Source organism: Astatotilapia calliptera, chromosome 7 (assembly GCF_900246225.1).
Source record: "Astatotilapia calliptera chromosome 7, fAstCal1.2, whole genome shotgun sequence".
Lineage (NCBI taxonomy): Eukaryota > Metazoa > Chordata > Actinopteri > Cichliformes > Cichlidae > Astatotilapia > Astatotilapia calliptera.
The window spans coordinates 63490424-63503108 of NC_039308.1; the positions used below are offsets into that span (position 1 = coordinate 63490424).

Sequence of the window (12685 nt, forward strand, 5' to 3'; positions counted from 1 at the left end):
AACATGTCACTCATGGATAAAAAGTGCTTTTAGATTTGAAGTCTTCCTGTAAAAAGGATTTCATTAATTTTTGAAGTAACTGCTTCACTAGAAAAAAAAACTATCCTAAAAAGTTGACAAATAATAAACTACAAGATAAAATGAAACAGTGACACAGTACAGAGCACGAGACCCCAGATCAGAAATGGTCATACTCTTCATCTTACTTGTGTATTGAGAAAGTGTTGCTACGTCACTTTGTGTACTGTTATCTCCAGCCACTGCTGTGACAGTGAAAGTGTAGTTCACTCCAGGAGTCAGCTCAGTGACATTTACTTTAGTTTCAGTCACAGTCTTATTCATGTTTATTGTTCCATCTGTCCACTCTACTCTATAGAATGACCTTTGACCCTGTGGCTCAGTCCAGTTCAGAAATATAGAGGACGTCCTGGTTTCACTGACAGTAAGATCATTCACTTTCTCGGGTTCTGTGAGTTACAGAGAGGAAGATGCAAAAATAACAACACTAAGATTACTATAATTTTAACTTTAGAAAATGACACCATCAAATATGCTGAAAATTTAGTAAAGAACACCTAAGGGACAGCATTTGAAAAACACTGATTACAAATTGATTCAGAAGTTGAATTCCTGCACATCCTGTTTGTATACAGTGAAATTAACTCTGCAGCTCCCGTAGTTTGCTCATCACCAGCCACTGCAGTAACTAAATCTGTACTGCATACAGGCAGTTAGTGCACTGATGGTTATTTATGTGATATTCACACTGTGATTCTCATTTAAATGTCTATCTGTCCACTCTACAAGATAGAAGCAGCTGTTTCCCTCTGCTTCAGTCCAGTTCAGTGATACAGAGGACGTTGTGAAAGCAGTAACACTGAGTAATCTGACTACTTCAGGCTCTGTAAGGGAGAAGTCACTACATGGGTAACAATTAAAATATCAGCTCAAGTCTTCTCTGTCTCAAAGTTACAGTAAAAACACACGAGCAGCAACATGCTGACCCTGTAACATTTCATGCAGCTGGAAGTTCAGAGGAAGATCTAAACTAGACGTACAAAAGAAATGCAAACCATTATTGGAGCTGTTACTCAAACACAGAGCGAGCACAACTACAGCTGTTATATGAGGACACATCGGTGAGAGATCCAACCTTCTCACTTCAAAGGGCTTCTTCTTCTACATCTGGATTTCTTCTTCTACTTTCCTTTCAATTTAACTTATCTTATGATGATAGAAAACTCCTTATTTTACCAGATATTCTCAGCAGACAGTCACTAATTCACAGTATGAAAACATGTAAATGCTCGCTTACTTGTGTAGTTGGTGACAGTAGCACTCTGTCCTTCAGTATAATTATCATCACCAGCCACTGCAGTGACATTTATTTCATACTGGACACCAGCAGTCAGGTTAGTAATGATCTTAAACGTGTCACTGACATTTACAGAGAAGTTTGTCCACTGTACTTTATAGAAGAAGCTGTTTCCCACTGGTTTAGTCCAGCTCACAAACATAGACGATGTTGTGACGTTAACAACAGAGAGACTCGTGACTACTTCAGGCTCTATGAGTGGAGAGTACATGAGGAGGAACAAGAAAACAAAAGAACTGCTGAGCCAAGAACAATAAGCAGTGACTGCAACAGGTAAGAACCAAGAGGACTGAATTAAGAAAGACCTGAGAGGATATGTGAATAAATCATAAAATTCTTTTTAACAAAAAACCCATGTCACACATGAATAAAAAGTGTTTTTAGATTTGAAGTCTTTCAAGTCACAATAATTTCTATAATTTTTGAAGTAACTGCTTCACTAGAAAAAAAACTACCCTAAAAAGTTGACAAATAATAAACTACAAGATAAAAAATGAAACAGTGACACAGTACAGAGCACGAGACCCCAGATCAGAAATGGTCATACTCTTCATCTTACTTGTGCATTGAGAAAGTGTTGCTACGTCACTTTGTGTACTGTTATCTCCAGCCACTGCTGTGACAGTGAAAGTGTAGTTCACTCCAGGAGTCAGCTCAGTGACATTTACTTTAGTTTCAGTCACAGTCTTATTCATGTTTATTGTTCCATCTGTCCACTCTACTCTATAGAATGACCTTTGACCCTGTGGCTCAGTCCAGTTCAGAAATATAGAGGACGTCCTGGTTTCACTGACAGTAAGATCATTCACTTTTTCAGGTTCTGTGTGTTACAGAGAGGAAGATGCAAAAACACGAAAACTGACATAAATATATTTTAAATTAGAAAATGACACCATCAAATATGAAGCACATTTAGTAAAGAACACCTAAGGGACAGCATTTGAAAAACACTGATTACAAATTCATTTAGATGTTGAATTCCTGCATATCTTATGTGTATACAGTAAAATTAACTCTGCAGCTCTCATAGTTTTTCATTTCAGTGACAATGAGATCCCTGACTAATTTAGGCTCTGTGAGTAGAGGGTAATTGCATGAGAAGTCAATTCTATTCAATTTTATCTTCTTTAAATAGAGCCAAATTAGTTAGCTCAAAGCACTTTAGTAAAGACCCTACACTAAAAGAGAGAAAACGGCAACAATCAAACAGCCTCCTTTGTGCACTTGGCGACTGTAGGGAGGTAAAACTCCCTTTTAACAGGAAGAAACCTCCAGCAGAAACAGGCTCAGGTAGTGGCAACCATCTGCCACCTTAAAGGCCTGTGTTACATACAACACTAATAGAGACAGATTGATCATTTTTTAGACTGAATCATTAATTCATTGTAGAATTTATTTGAGCAAAGAATGCATGGGAATTCCTGCACATCCTGTTTGTATACAGTGAAATTAACTCTGCAGCTCCTGTAGTTTGCTCATCACCAGCCACTGCAGTAACTAAATCTGTACTGCATACAGGCAGTTAGTGCACTGATGGTTATTTATGTGTTATTCACACTGTGATTCTCATTTAAATGTCTATCTGTCCACTCTACAAGATAGAAGCAGCTGTTTCCCTCTGCTTCAGTCCACTTCAGTGATACAGAGGACGTTGTGAAAGCAGTAACACTGAGTAATCTGACTACTTCAGGCTCTGTAAGGGAGAAGTCACTACATGGGTAACAATTAAAATATCGGCTCAAGTCTTCTCCGTCTCAAAGTTACAGTAAAAACACACGAGCAGCAACATGCTGACCCTGTAACATTTCATGCAGCTGGAAGTTCAGAGGAAGCTCTAAACTAGACGTACAAAAGAAATGCAAACCATTATTGGAGCTGTTACTCAAACACAGAGTGAGCACAACTACAGCTGTTATATGAGGACACATCGGTGAGAGATCCAACCTTCTCACTTCAAAGGGCTTCTTCTTCTACATCTGGATTTCTTCTTCTACTTTCCTTTCAATTTAACTTATCTTATGATGATAGAAGACTCCTTATTTTACCAGATATCCTCAGCAGACAGTCACTAATTCACAGTATGAAAACATGTAAATGCTCGCTTACTTGTGTAGTTGGTGACAGTAGCACTCTGTCCTTTAGTAGAACCATCACCAGCCACTGCAGTGACATTTATTTCATACTGGACACCAGCAGTCAGGTTAATAATATTATAAAATGTCTCATTGACATTTACAGAGAAGTTTGTCCACTGTACTTTATAGAAGAAGCTGTTTCCCACTGGTTTAGTCCAGCTCACAAAAATTGACGATGTTGTGACGTTAACAGCAGAGAGACTCATGACTACTTCAGACTCTATGAGTGGAGAGTACATGAGGAGGAACAAGAAAACAAAAGAACTGCTGAACCAAGTACAATAAGCAGTGACTGCAACAGGTAAGAACCAAGAGGACTGAATTAAGAAAGACCTGAGAGGATATGTGAATAAATCAAAAACTTAATTTGGTAAAAAACAAACAAACTTGTCACTCATGGATAAAAAGTGCTTTTAGATTTGAAGTCTTTCAAGTCACAATAATTTCTATAATTTTTGAAGTAACTGCTTCACTAGAAAAAAAACTACCCTAAAAAGTTGACAAATAATAAACTACAAGATAAAAAATGAAACAGTGACACAGTACAGAGCACGAGACCCCAGATCAGAAATGGTCATACTCTTCATCTTACTTGTGTATTGAGAAAGTGTTGCTACGTCACTTTGTGTACTGTTATCTCCAGCCACTGCTGTGACAGTGAAAGTGTAGTTCACTCCAGGAGTCAGCTCAGTGACATTTACTTTAGTTTCAGTCACAGTCTTATTCATGTTTATTGTTCCATCTGTCCACTCTACTCTATAGAATGACCTTTGACCCTGTGGCTCAGTCCAGTTCAGAAATATAGAGGACGTCCTGGTTTCACTGACAGTAAGATCATTCACTTTTTCAGGTTCTGTGAGTTACAGAGAGGAAGATGCAAAAACACGAAAACTGACATAAATATATTTTAACTTTAGAAAATGACACCATCAAATATGAAGCAAATTTAGTAAAGAACACCTAAGGGACAGCATTTGAAAAACACTGATTACAAATTCATTCAGATGTTGAATTCCTGCATATCTTATGTGTATACAGTAAAATTAACTCTGCAGCTCTCATAGTTTTTCGTTTCAGTGACAATGAGATCCCTGACTAATTTAGGCTCTGTGAGTAGAGGGTAATTGCATGAGAAGTCAATTCTATTCAATTTTATCTTCTTTAAATAGAGCCAAATTAGTTAGCTCAAAGCACTTTAGTAAAGACCCTACACTAAAAGAGAGAAAACGGCAACAATCAAACAGCCTCCTTTGTGCACTTGGCGACTGTAGGGAGGTAAAACTCCCTTTTAACAGGAAGAAACCTCCAGCAGAAACAGGCTCAGGTAGTGGCAACCATCTGCCACCTTAAAGGCCTGTGTTACATACAACACTAATAGAGACAGATTGATCATTTTTTAGACTGAATCATTAATTCATTGTAGAATTTATTTGAGCAAAAAATGCATGGGAATTCCTGCACATCCTGTTTGTATACAGTGAAATTAACTCTGCAGCTCCCGTAGTTTGCTCATCACCAGCCACTGCAGTAACTAAATCTGTACTGCATACAGGCAGTTAGTGCACTGATGGTTATTTATGTGTTATTCACACTGTGATTCTCATTTAAATGTCTATCTGTCCACTCTACAAGATAGAAGCAGCTGTTTCCCTCTGCTTCAGTCCACTTCAGTGATACAGAGGACGTTGTGAAAGCAGTAACACTGAGTAATCTGACTACTTCAGGCTCTGTAAGGGAGAAGTCACTACATGGGTAACAATTAAAATATTGGCTCAAGTCTTCTCCGTCTCAAAGTTACAGTAAAAACACACGAGCAGCAACATGCTGACCCTGTAACATTTCATGCAGCTGGAAGTTCAGAGGAAGATCTAAACTAGACGTACAAAAGAAATGCAAACCATTATTGGAGCTGTTACTCAAACACAGAGTGAGCACAACTACAGCTGTTATATGAGGACACATCGGTGAGAGATCCAACCTTCTCACTTCAAAGGGCTTCTTCTTCTACATCTGGATTTCTTCTTCTACTTTCCTTTCAATTTAACTTATCTTATGATGATAGAAGACTCCTTATTTTACCAGATATTCTCAGCAGACAGTCACTAATTGACAGTATGAAAACATGTAAATGCTCGCTTACTTGTGTAGTTGGTGACAGTAGCACTCTGTCCTTCAGTATAATTATCATCACCAGCCACTGCAGTGACAGTTATTTCATACTGGACACCAGCAGTCAGGTTAATAATATTATAAAATGTCTCATTGACATTTACAGAGAAGTTCGTCCACTGTACTTTATAGAAGAAGCTGTTTCCCACTGGTTTAGTCCAGCTCACAAAAATTGACGATGTTGTGACGTTAACAACAGAGAGACTCATGACTACTTCAGACTCTATGAGTGGAGAGTACATGAGGAGGAACAAGAAAACAAAAGAACTGCTGAGCCAAGAACAATAAGCAGTGACTGCAACAGGTAAGAACCAAGAGGACTGAATTAAGAAAGACCTGAGAGGATATGTGAATAAATCATAAAATGCTTTTTAACAAAAAACCCATGTCACACATGAATAAAAAGTGTTTTTAGATTTGAAGTCTTTCAAGTCACAATAATTTCTATAATTTTTGAAGTAACTGCTTCACTAGAAAAAAAACTATCCTAAAAAGCTGACAAATAATAAACTACAAGATAAAAAATGAAACAGTGACACAGTACAGAGCACGAGACCCCAGATCAGAAATGGTCATACTCTTCATCTTACTTGTGTATTGAGAAAGTGTTGCTACGTCACTTTGTGTACTGTTATCTCCAGCCACTGCTGTGACAGTGAAAGTGTAGTTCACTCCAGGAGTCAGCTCAGTGACATTTACTTTAGTTTCAGTCACAGTCTTATTCATGTTTATTGTTCCATCTGTCCACTCTACTCTATAGAATGACCTTTGACCCTGTGGCTCAGTCCAGTTCAGAAATATAGAGGACGTCCTGGTTTCACTGACAGTAAGATCATTCACTTTTTCAGGTTCTGTGTGTTACAGAGAGGAAGATGCAAAAACACGAAAACTGACATAAATATATTTTAAAATTAGAAAATGACACCATCAAATATGAAGCACATTTAGTAAAGAACACCTAAGGGACAGCATTTGAAAAACACTGATTACAAATTCATTTAGATGTTGAATTCCTGCATATCTTATGTGTATACAGTAAAATTAACTCTGCAGCTCTCATAGTTTTTCGTTTCAGTGACAATGAGATCCCTGACTAATTTAGGCTCTGTGAGTAGAGGGTAATTGCATGAGAAGTCAATTCTATTCAATTTTATCTTCTTTAAATAGAGCCAAATTAGTTAACTCAAAGCACTTTAGTAAAGACCCTACACTAAAAGAGAGAAAACGGCAACAATCAAACAGCCTCCTTTGTGCACTTGGCGACTGTAGGGAGGTAAAACTCCCTTTTAACAGGAAGAAACCTCCAGCAGAAACAGGCTCAGGTAGTGGCAACCATCTGCCACCTTAAAGGCCTGTGTTACATACAACACTAATAGAGACAGATTGATCATTTTTTAGACTGAATCATTAATTCATTGTAGAATTTATTTGAGCAAAAAATGCATGGGAATTCCTGCACATCCTGTTTGTATACAGTGAAATTAACTCTGCAGCTCCTGTAGTTTGCTCATCACCAGCCACTGCAGTAACTAAATCTGTACTGCATACAGGCAGTTAGTGCACTGATGGTTATTTATGTGATATTCACACTGTGATTCTCATTTAAATGTCTATCTGTCCACTCTACAAGATAGAAGCAGCTGTTTCCCTCTGCTTCAGTCCACTTCAGTGATACAGAGGACGTTGTGAAAGCAGTAACACTGAGTAATCTGACTACTTCAGGCTCTGTAAGGGAGAAGTCACTACATGGGTAACAATTAAAATATCAGCTCAAGTCTTCTCTGTCTCAAAGTTACAGTAAAAACACACGAGCAGCAACATGCTGACCCTGTAACATTTCATGCAGCTGGAAGTTCAGAGGAAGATCTAAACTAGACGTACAAAAGAAATGCAAACCATTATTGGAGCTGTTACTCAAACACAGAGTGAGCACAACTACAGCTGTTATATGAGGACACATCGGTGAGAGATCCAACCTTCTCACTTCAAAGGGCTTCTTCTTCTACATCTGGATTTCTTCTTCTACTTTCCTTTCAATTTAACTTATCTTATGATGATAGAAGACTCCTTATTTTACCAGATATTCTCAGCAGACAGTCACTAATTCACAGTATGAAAACATGTAAATGCTCGCTTACTTGTGTAGTTGGTGACAGTAGCACTCTGTCCTTCAGTATGATTATCATCTGCCACTGCAGTGACATTTATTTCATACTGGACACCAGCAGTCAGGTTAGTAATGATCTTAAACGTGTCACTGACAGTTACAGGGGCACTTGTTCCTCCATCTGTCCACTGTACTTTATAGAAGGAGCTGTTTCCCACTGGTTTAGTCCAGCTCACAAACATAGAGGATGTTGTGATATCAGTGACTGTTAAACTGACCGTTTCTGGCTCTGTGAATTAGAGATACGTCAACAGGAAACAAATCAGTTCATCATATTCTCATTATTGGTTATAAACTAATATTAACATCACTGTCATCCAACTCACAGAATCATTAGTTTATATATTTAAGAAAAATAAAATGACTTACTTGTTGCGATGTTTGACACATTGCAGGAGCCTGAACAGTTTAAGACAATGTGATAGACAGCTCCAGGAGTCAGACCAGTTATTAAACCTTTTTCAGACATATTACCGCCAACTGTTAAGCTGCAGTTTGAGTCAAGTTGAAATTTGACATCTGCTGTTGTTGTGGTGGTTGTTATATTTAAGGTTCCTGTTGCACAATTTGCTAAAAAGAAGAACAAGAAAACCAAGACATTCAAGACAACAGTGAGAAATTCACAAAACTTCAGTTTTGAGCTATAAAAAGTCAAAATATTAAACAGAGAGCACATGAATAAATGAGGAACCAGTACTTACAGATATTTTGTGCTTGGGAGCTCTGCAGAGATTAACACAGAAAAAAACAAGGTAAATCATTTTTACACCAGCAGAGGTCAGCATTTAGTTTTGAACAGATTCAAAGCATCAAAACCAACCAGCTGTTCGATGTCACAGGTCACTGCTGAAATTCAAAGCTGGATGTGTATGCAGGATTTTTTTGTTCCTTCTGCGTGAAAGGAGAGTGAACCTGCTATCAGGTCAAACCAGCCAAAACATGATTTGACCTGATGGCAGCGTCAAGCTGTTTCTCGACCAGAATTCCTTGCAAATCACACTCATGTGGGGAATTATTTCATCCGTACATTTTCCTACACATAATGTGTAAGTGTTCAGGAACCAGAAATTAAATTAGAAACCTCAAAATGTTTACACACAGATCTGTTTAGGTATCACATTTTCTATTTTGATGGTTAAAAAAAAACACACAAAAGCTCAGTAGCGTGTGATAAAGTTTCACTGTAACAGCTGAAAAGAACACGATTTTGTGCTAGTTAGTACAAACAAGGAAGTAGACTCCGCTAATAACTAACCATCTCTAATCCTTCAACAGCCTTGAAGGTACGAAGAAATGTGGGGAACTGCTGTTCTGAATATTGTTCTTCCTCCTCCTTGGATTTCATGATGATATCTGATTCCTCGGGGATAAAGTAAAGCTGCTCACAGCATATATAAATACAACATGCACGTCAGCTTTGTATTTCATCTGTATCCTGGTATCGAGCCAAATACCAAGCTTTGATTCCACATTACTTATTAGCCAAAATTTAAATAGCTCACAGTTACTTGCTGATATGTTACCTTTCAAACTGTTTCCCACTCAGCTAAATATTAAACTCATGGCATCATAGCTCAAACCTGCATCATTGTCTCCCTCACAAGGCTCACAGATATGGCCAATTATTAACTTCTAATAATGGCGGAACAGACCTTAAAACACAATGTTTTAGTGTTCAGTTTAGCAAGTTTTTCAGTCAACTAGTGACAATTTTGGAAGCCATAATGCAATGAAATGATATTGTTCTAACCTAGTTATGAACTACACTAGTAAACTTACTAATTTAAACATTCAGATGCTGAAAGCAGAGGAAATATGTTTTTTTTTCAGTTAAAGAGGCTTTAGATTTGTTTTTTGTTTGACGTCTGTTTATATGGTTTGATTTGTGAATATATTGTTCTTGACTGCGCAATGAACCTATTTGCTTTTAGGTTTTTCTTCACTATGTGAATATTTACCCTGCAAAAAAATCATAACAGTTTCTTTCTGTTTTCACCGATCGTGACCCTTTTTTACATTCAGTCCAATAATGAGCACAGCTGTCTCATGATCTTTGGTTCTTGGTCACTTGAACAACTTAAAATGCTGACTGACTCCAAACTTGATTATTTGAGAATGAAGTGGCCTGATAAAACACACAGGAGAAAATTGAAACTACTCATTTCCAAGTTCCAGATACTCAGTAAAATGCTGGCAAAATGCTACATGTTTTACAGAACAATTTAAAACCAGACAGACTTAACCAGAGAGACTTTATTAATCCCAGAGGGAATCTTCACGAAGATAAACACGTTCTAAAGACATATAACCTGATCACAGGTCTTTCTTTAAACTACAAGCTTTGTTCAGCCGATCATACACACATTTATACAAGCACTTTTCTAAACCATTCACGCACAAACTCACACCCCGATAGATGCATTAGAGGCAACTCAGGCTCAGAATAAGGTTCTTTCATAATTGTAAACGACAGTCATGGTCGCTGCAAATCATTTCAGCAAGTATTTTATTGCATCTGCCACAGAATTATGAGGTGAATCTTTGTGGTTTTATGATATGATAGTAAAGGTTTGTTGAAATATTTACTAACTGTAGCCACAAGTCACATTTATAGTAGCAAAGTGGGTAACTAAAAAAATGATTAGATCACAAACAAAGTGAGAGGCAAATGACAGTTTAGCGTTTGACTGTGTCTCTTCAACATACAACGATATTTCTTTACTACCTATCATCTAAATTAGAAATGCATCTGTGTGAGTATTTCCTTATTTATTCAAAAAAGCAGTTGTGCCATAAAACTGATAAACATCCTTGTAAATGTTTATCATATAACACAAGATAAATATTTAGGTTTTATTTTAGAAAAGACATCACATTAAAAAGATGGGTTAACGTACACAAATTCAGTGACTGTTACAACATTAAAACCAATCAAATCCCTTTATTTTTAAAATTCCAAATCCCTTTGTGATACCATGACATTTTCATCCTTGTGGTATTCTTGGTAAATAAAATATTTTAAGTTTGGAGAACTCACTTCTCTAATATTGTACAGTGGGTTGCAAAACTATTTGCCCCCCTTGAACTTTTCCACATTTTGTCACATTACAGCCACAAACATGAATCAATTTTATTGGAATTCCACGTGAAAGACCAACACAAAGTGGTGCACACGTGAGAAGTGGAACGAAAATCATACATGATTCCAAACATTTTTTTTTACAAATAAATAACTGCAAAGTGGGGTGTGCGTAATTATTCAGCCCCCTTTGGTCTGAGTGCAGTCAGTTGCCCATAGACATTGCCTGATGAGTGCTAATGACTAAATAGAGTGCACCTGTGTGTAATCTAATGTCAGTACAAATACAGCTGCTCTGTGACGGCCTCGGAGGTTGTCTAAGAGAATATTGGGAGCAACAACAACATGAAGTCCAAAGAACACACCACACAGGTCAGGGATAAAGTTACTGAGAAATTTAAAGCAGGCTTAGGCCTCAAAAAGATTTCCCAAGCCTTGAACATCCCACGGAGCACTGTTCAAGCGATCATTCAGAAATGGAAGGAGTATGGCACAACTGTAAACCTACCAAGACAAGGCCGTCCTCCTAAACTCACAGGCCGAACAAGGAGAGCGCTGATCAGAAATGCAACCAAGAGGCCCATGGTGACTCTGGACGAGCTGCAGAGATCTACAGCTCAGGTGGGGGAATCTGTCCATAGGACAACTATTAGTCGTGCACTGCACAACGTTGGTCTTTATGGAAGAGTGGCAAGACGAAAGCCATTGTTAACAGAAAACCATATGAAGTCCCGTTTGCAGTTTGCCACAAGCCATGTGGGGGACACAGCAAACATGTGAAGAAGGTGCTCTGGTCAGATGAGACCAAAATGGAACTTTTTAGCCAAAATACAAAACGTTATGTGTGGCCGCTGTTTTGCAAAGAAGAAAGGGCAAGGATTTCAGTCTGTAGATGTGCAAAGCTGGTAGAGACAGACCCTAAAAGACTGGCAGCTGGAATTGCAGCAAAAGGTGGTTCTACAAAGTGTTGACTCAGGGGGCTGAATAATTACACACACCCCACTTTGCAGTGATTTATTTATAAAAAGTTTTTGGAATCATGTATGATTTTCGTTCCACTTCTCACGTGTGCACCACTTTGTGTTGGTCTTTCACGTGGAATTCCAATAAAATTGATTCATGTTTGTGGCTGTAATGTGACAAAATGTGGGAAAGTTTTTCAGTCCTCTTTGCTAGTGTTCTTGTTTCTGAAGAACAAAGGTTTCGCACACTGACGTCAAAGTTAAAGGTTTCAAAAGCCTCACGATCAGATGGAGGGTGTTAACGTATTATTAAAGCTACTTTTGGCTGCTCCCTTATTCACAAAGGGTCGCCACATGTGGATGTTTGATTTTTACGCCAGATGGCCTTCTGGCGCACCCTAAAAAGGATTTGTGTCTCCCCCCAGGATCTAATATATAAACATTCAGTAAAGCCTGACTTGTCTGATGTTCTTTTATTTAGTTTTTTTTTTTACAATGCTCAGTAAACAATATTTTAAAGCTGCAACTATTTTCTTTTTGACCTAAACCCAAAGACTAACTACCCAACCAACCACTACACTAGGTCATGTAGTGTGAAATGAAAACTCAAGTAAGCTGGGTGGATTTTGCACTTTAACAGGAAGAACAGAGTGTATGAGGAAGTATATATATGTGCATGACTACACTTCTGCTGTTTCTGCCTAACAGGACAAACACTCTGAGAGAGTGTTAATGTTTTAAGCATCTCTAATTTAGTGACATTTTTCCACCACAGGTAGTTTGTTAGTAATAGAAAAG

The 12685-nt window shown here is 37.9% G+C and overlaps 1 protein-coding gene across 3 annotated transcripts in view; it reads right to left on the reverse strand.

Moving 5' to 3' along the window:
* Window positions 1-12685, reverse strand: part of LOC113027060 (receptor-type tyrosine-protein phosphatase eta) — a 46143-nt gene that overhangs the window by 15317 nt on the left and 18141 nt on the right. Inside the window, exons 5-14 of one of the 3 annotated variants that reach the window (XM_026176488.1) lie at window positions 8548-8569; window positions 8216-8416; window positions 7818-8075; window positions 6270-6530; window positions 5651-5902; window positions 4103-4363; window positions 3482-3730; window positions 1935-2195; window positions 1316-1567; window positions 207-467 (exon numbers count right to left, since the gene is read on the reverse strand). In XM_026176488.1, the coding sequence (XP_026032273.1) occupies window positions 207-467; window positions 1316-1567; window positions 1935-2195; window positions 3482-3730; window positions 4103-4363; window positions 5651-5902; window positions 6270-6530; window positions 7818-8075; window positions 8216-8416; window positions 8548-8569 (2278 nt within the window). The remainder of the gene's footprint in view (window positions 1-206; window positions 468-1315; window positions 1568-1934; window positions 2196-3481; window positions 3731-4102; window positions 4364-5650; window positions 5903-6269; window positions 6531-7817; window positions 8076-8215; window positions 8417-8547; window positions 8570-12685) is intronic. The other 2 variants (XM_026176489.1, XM_026176490.1) reach the window with 2 other exon arrangements.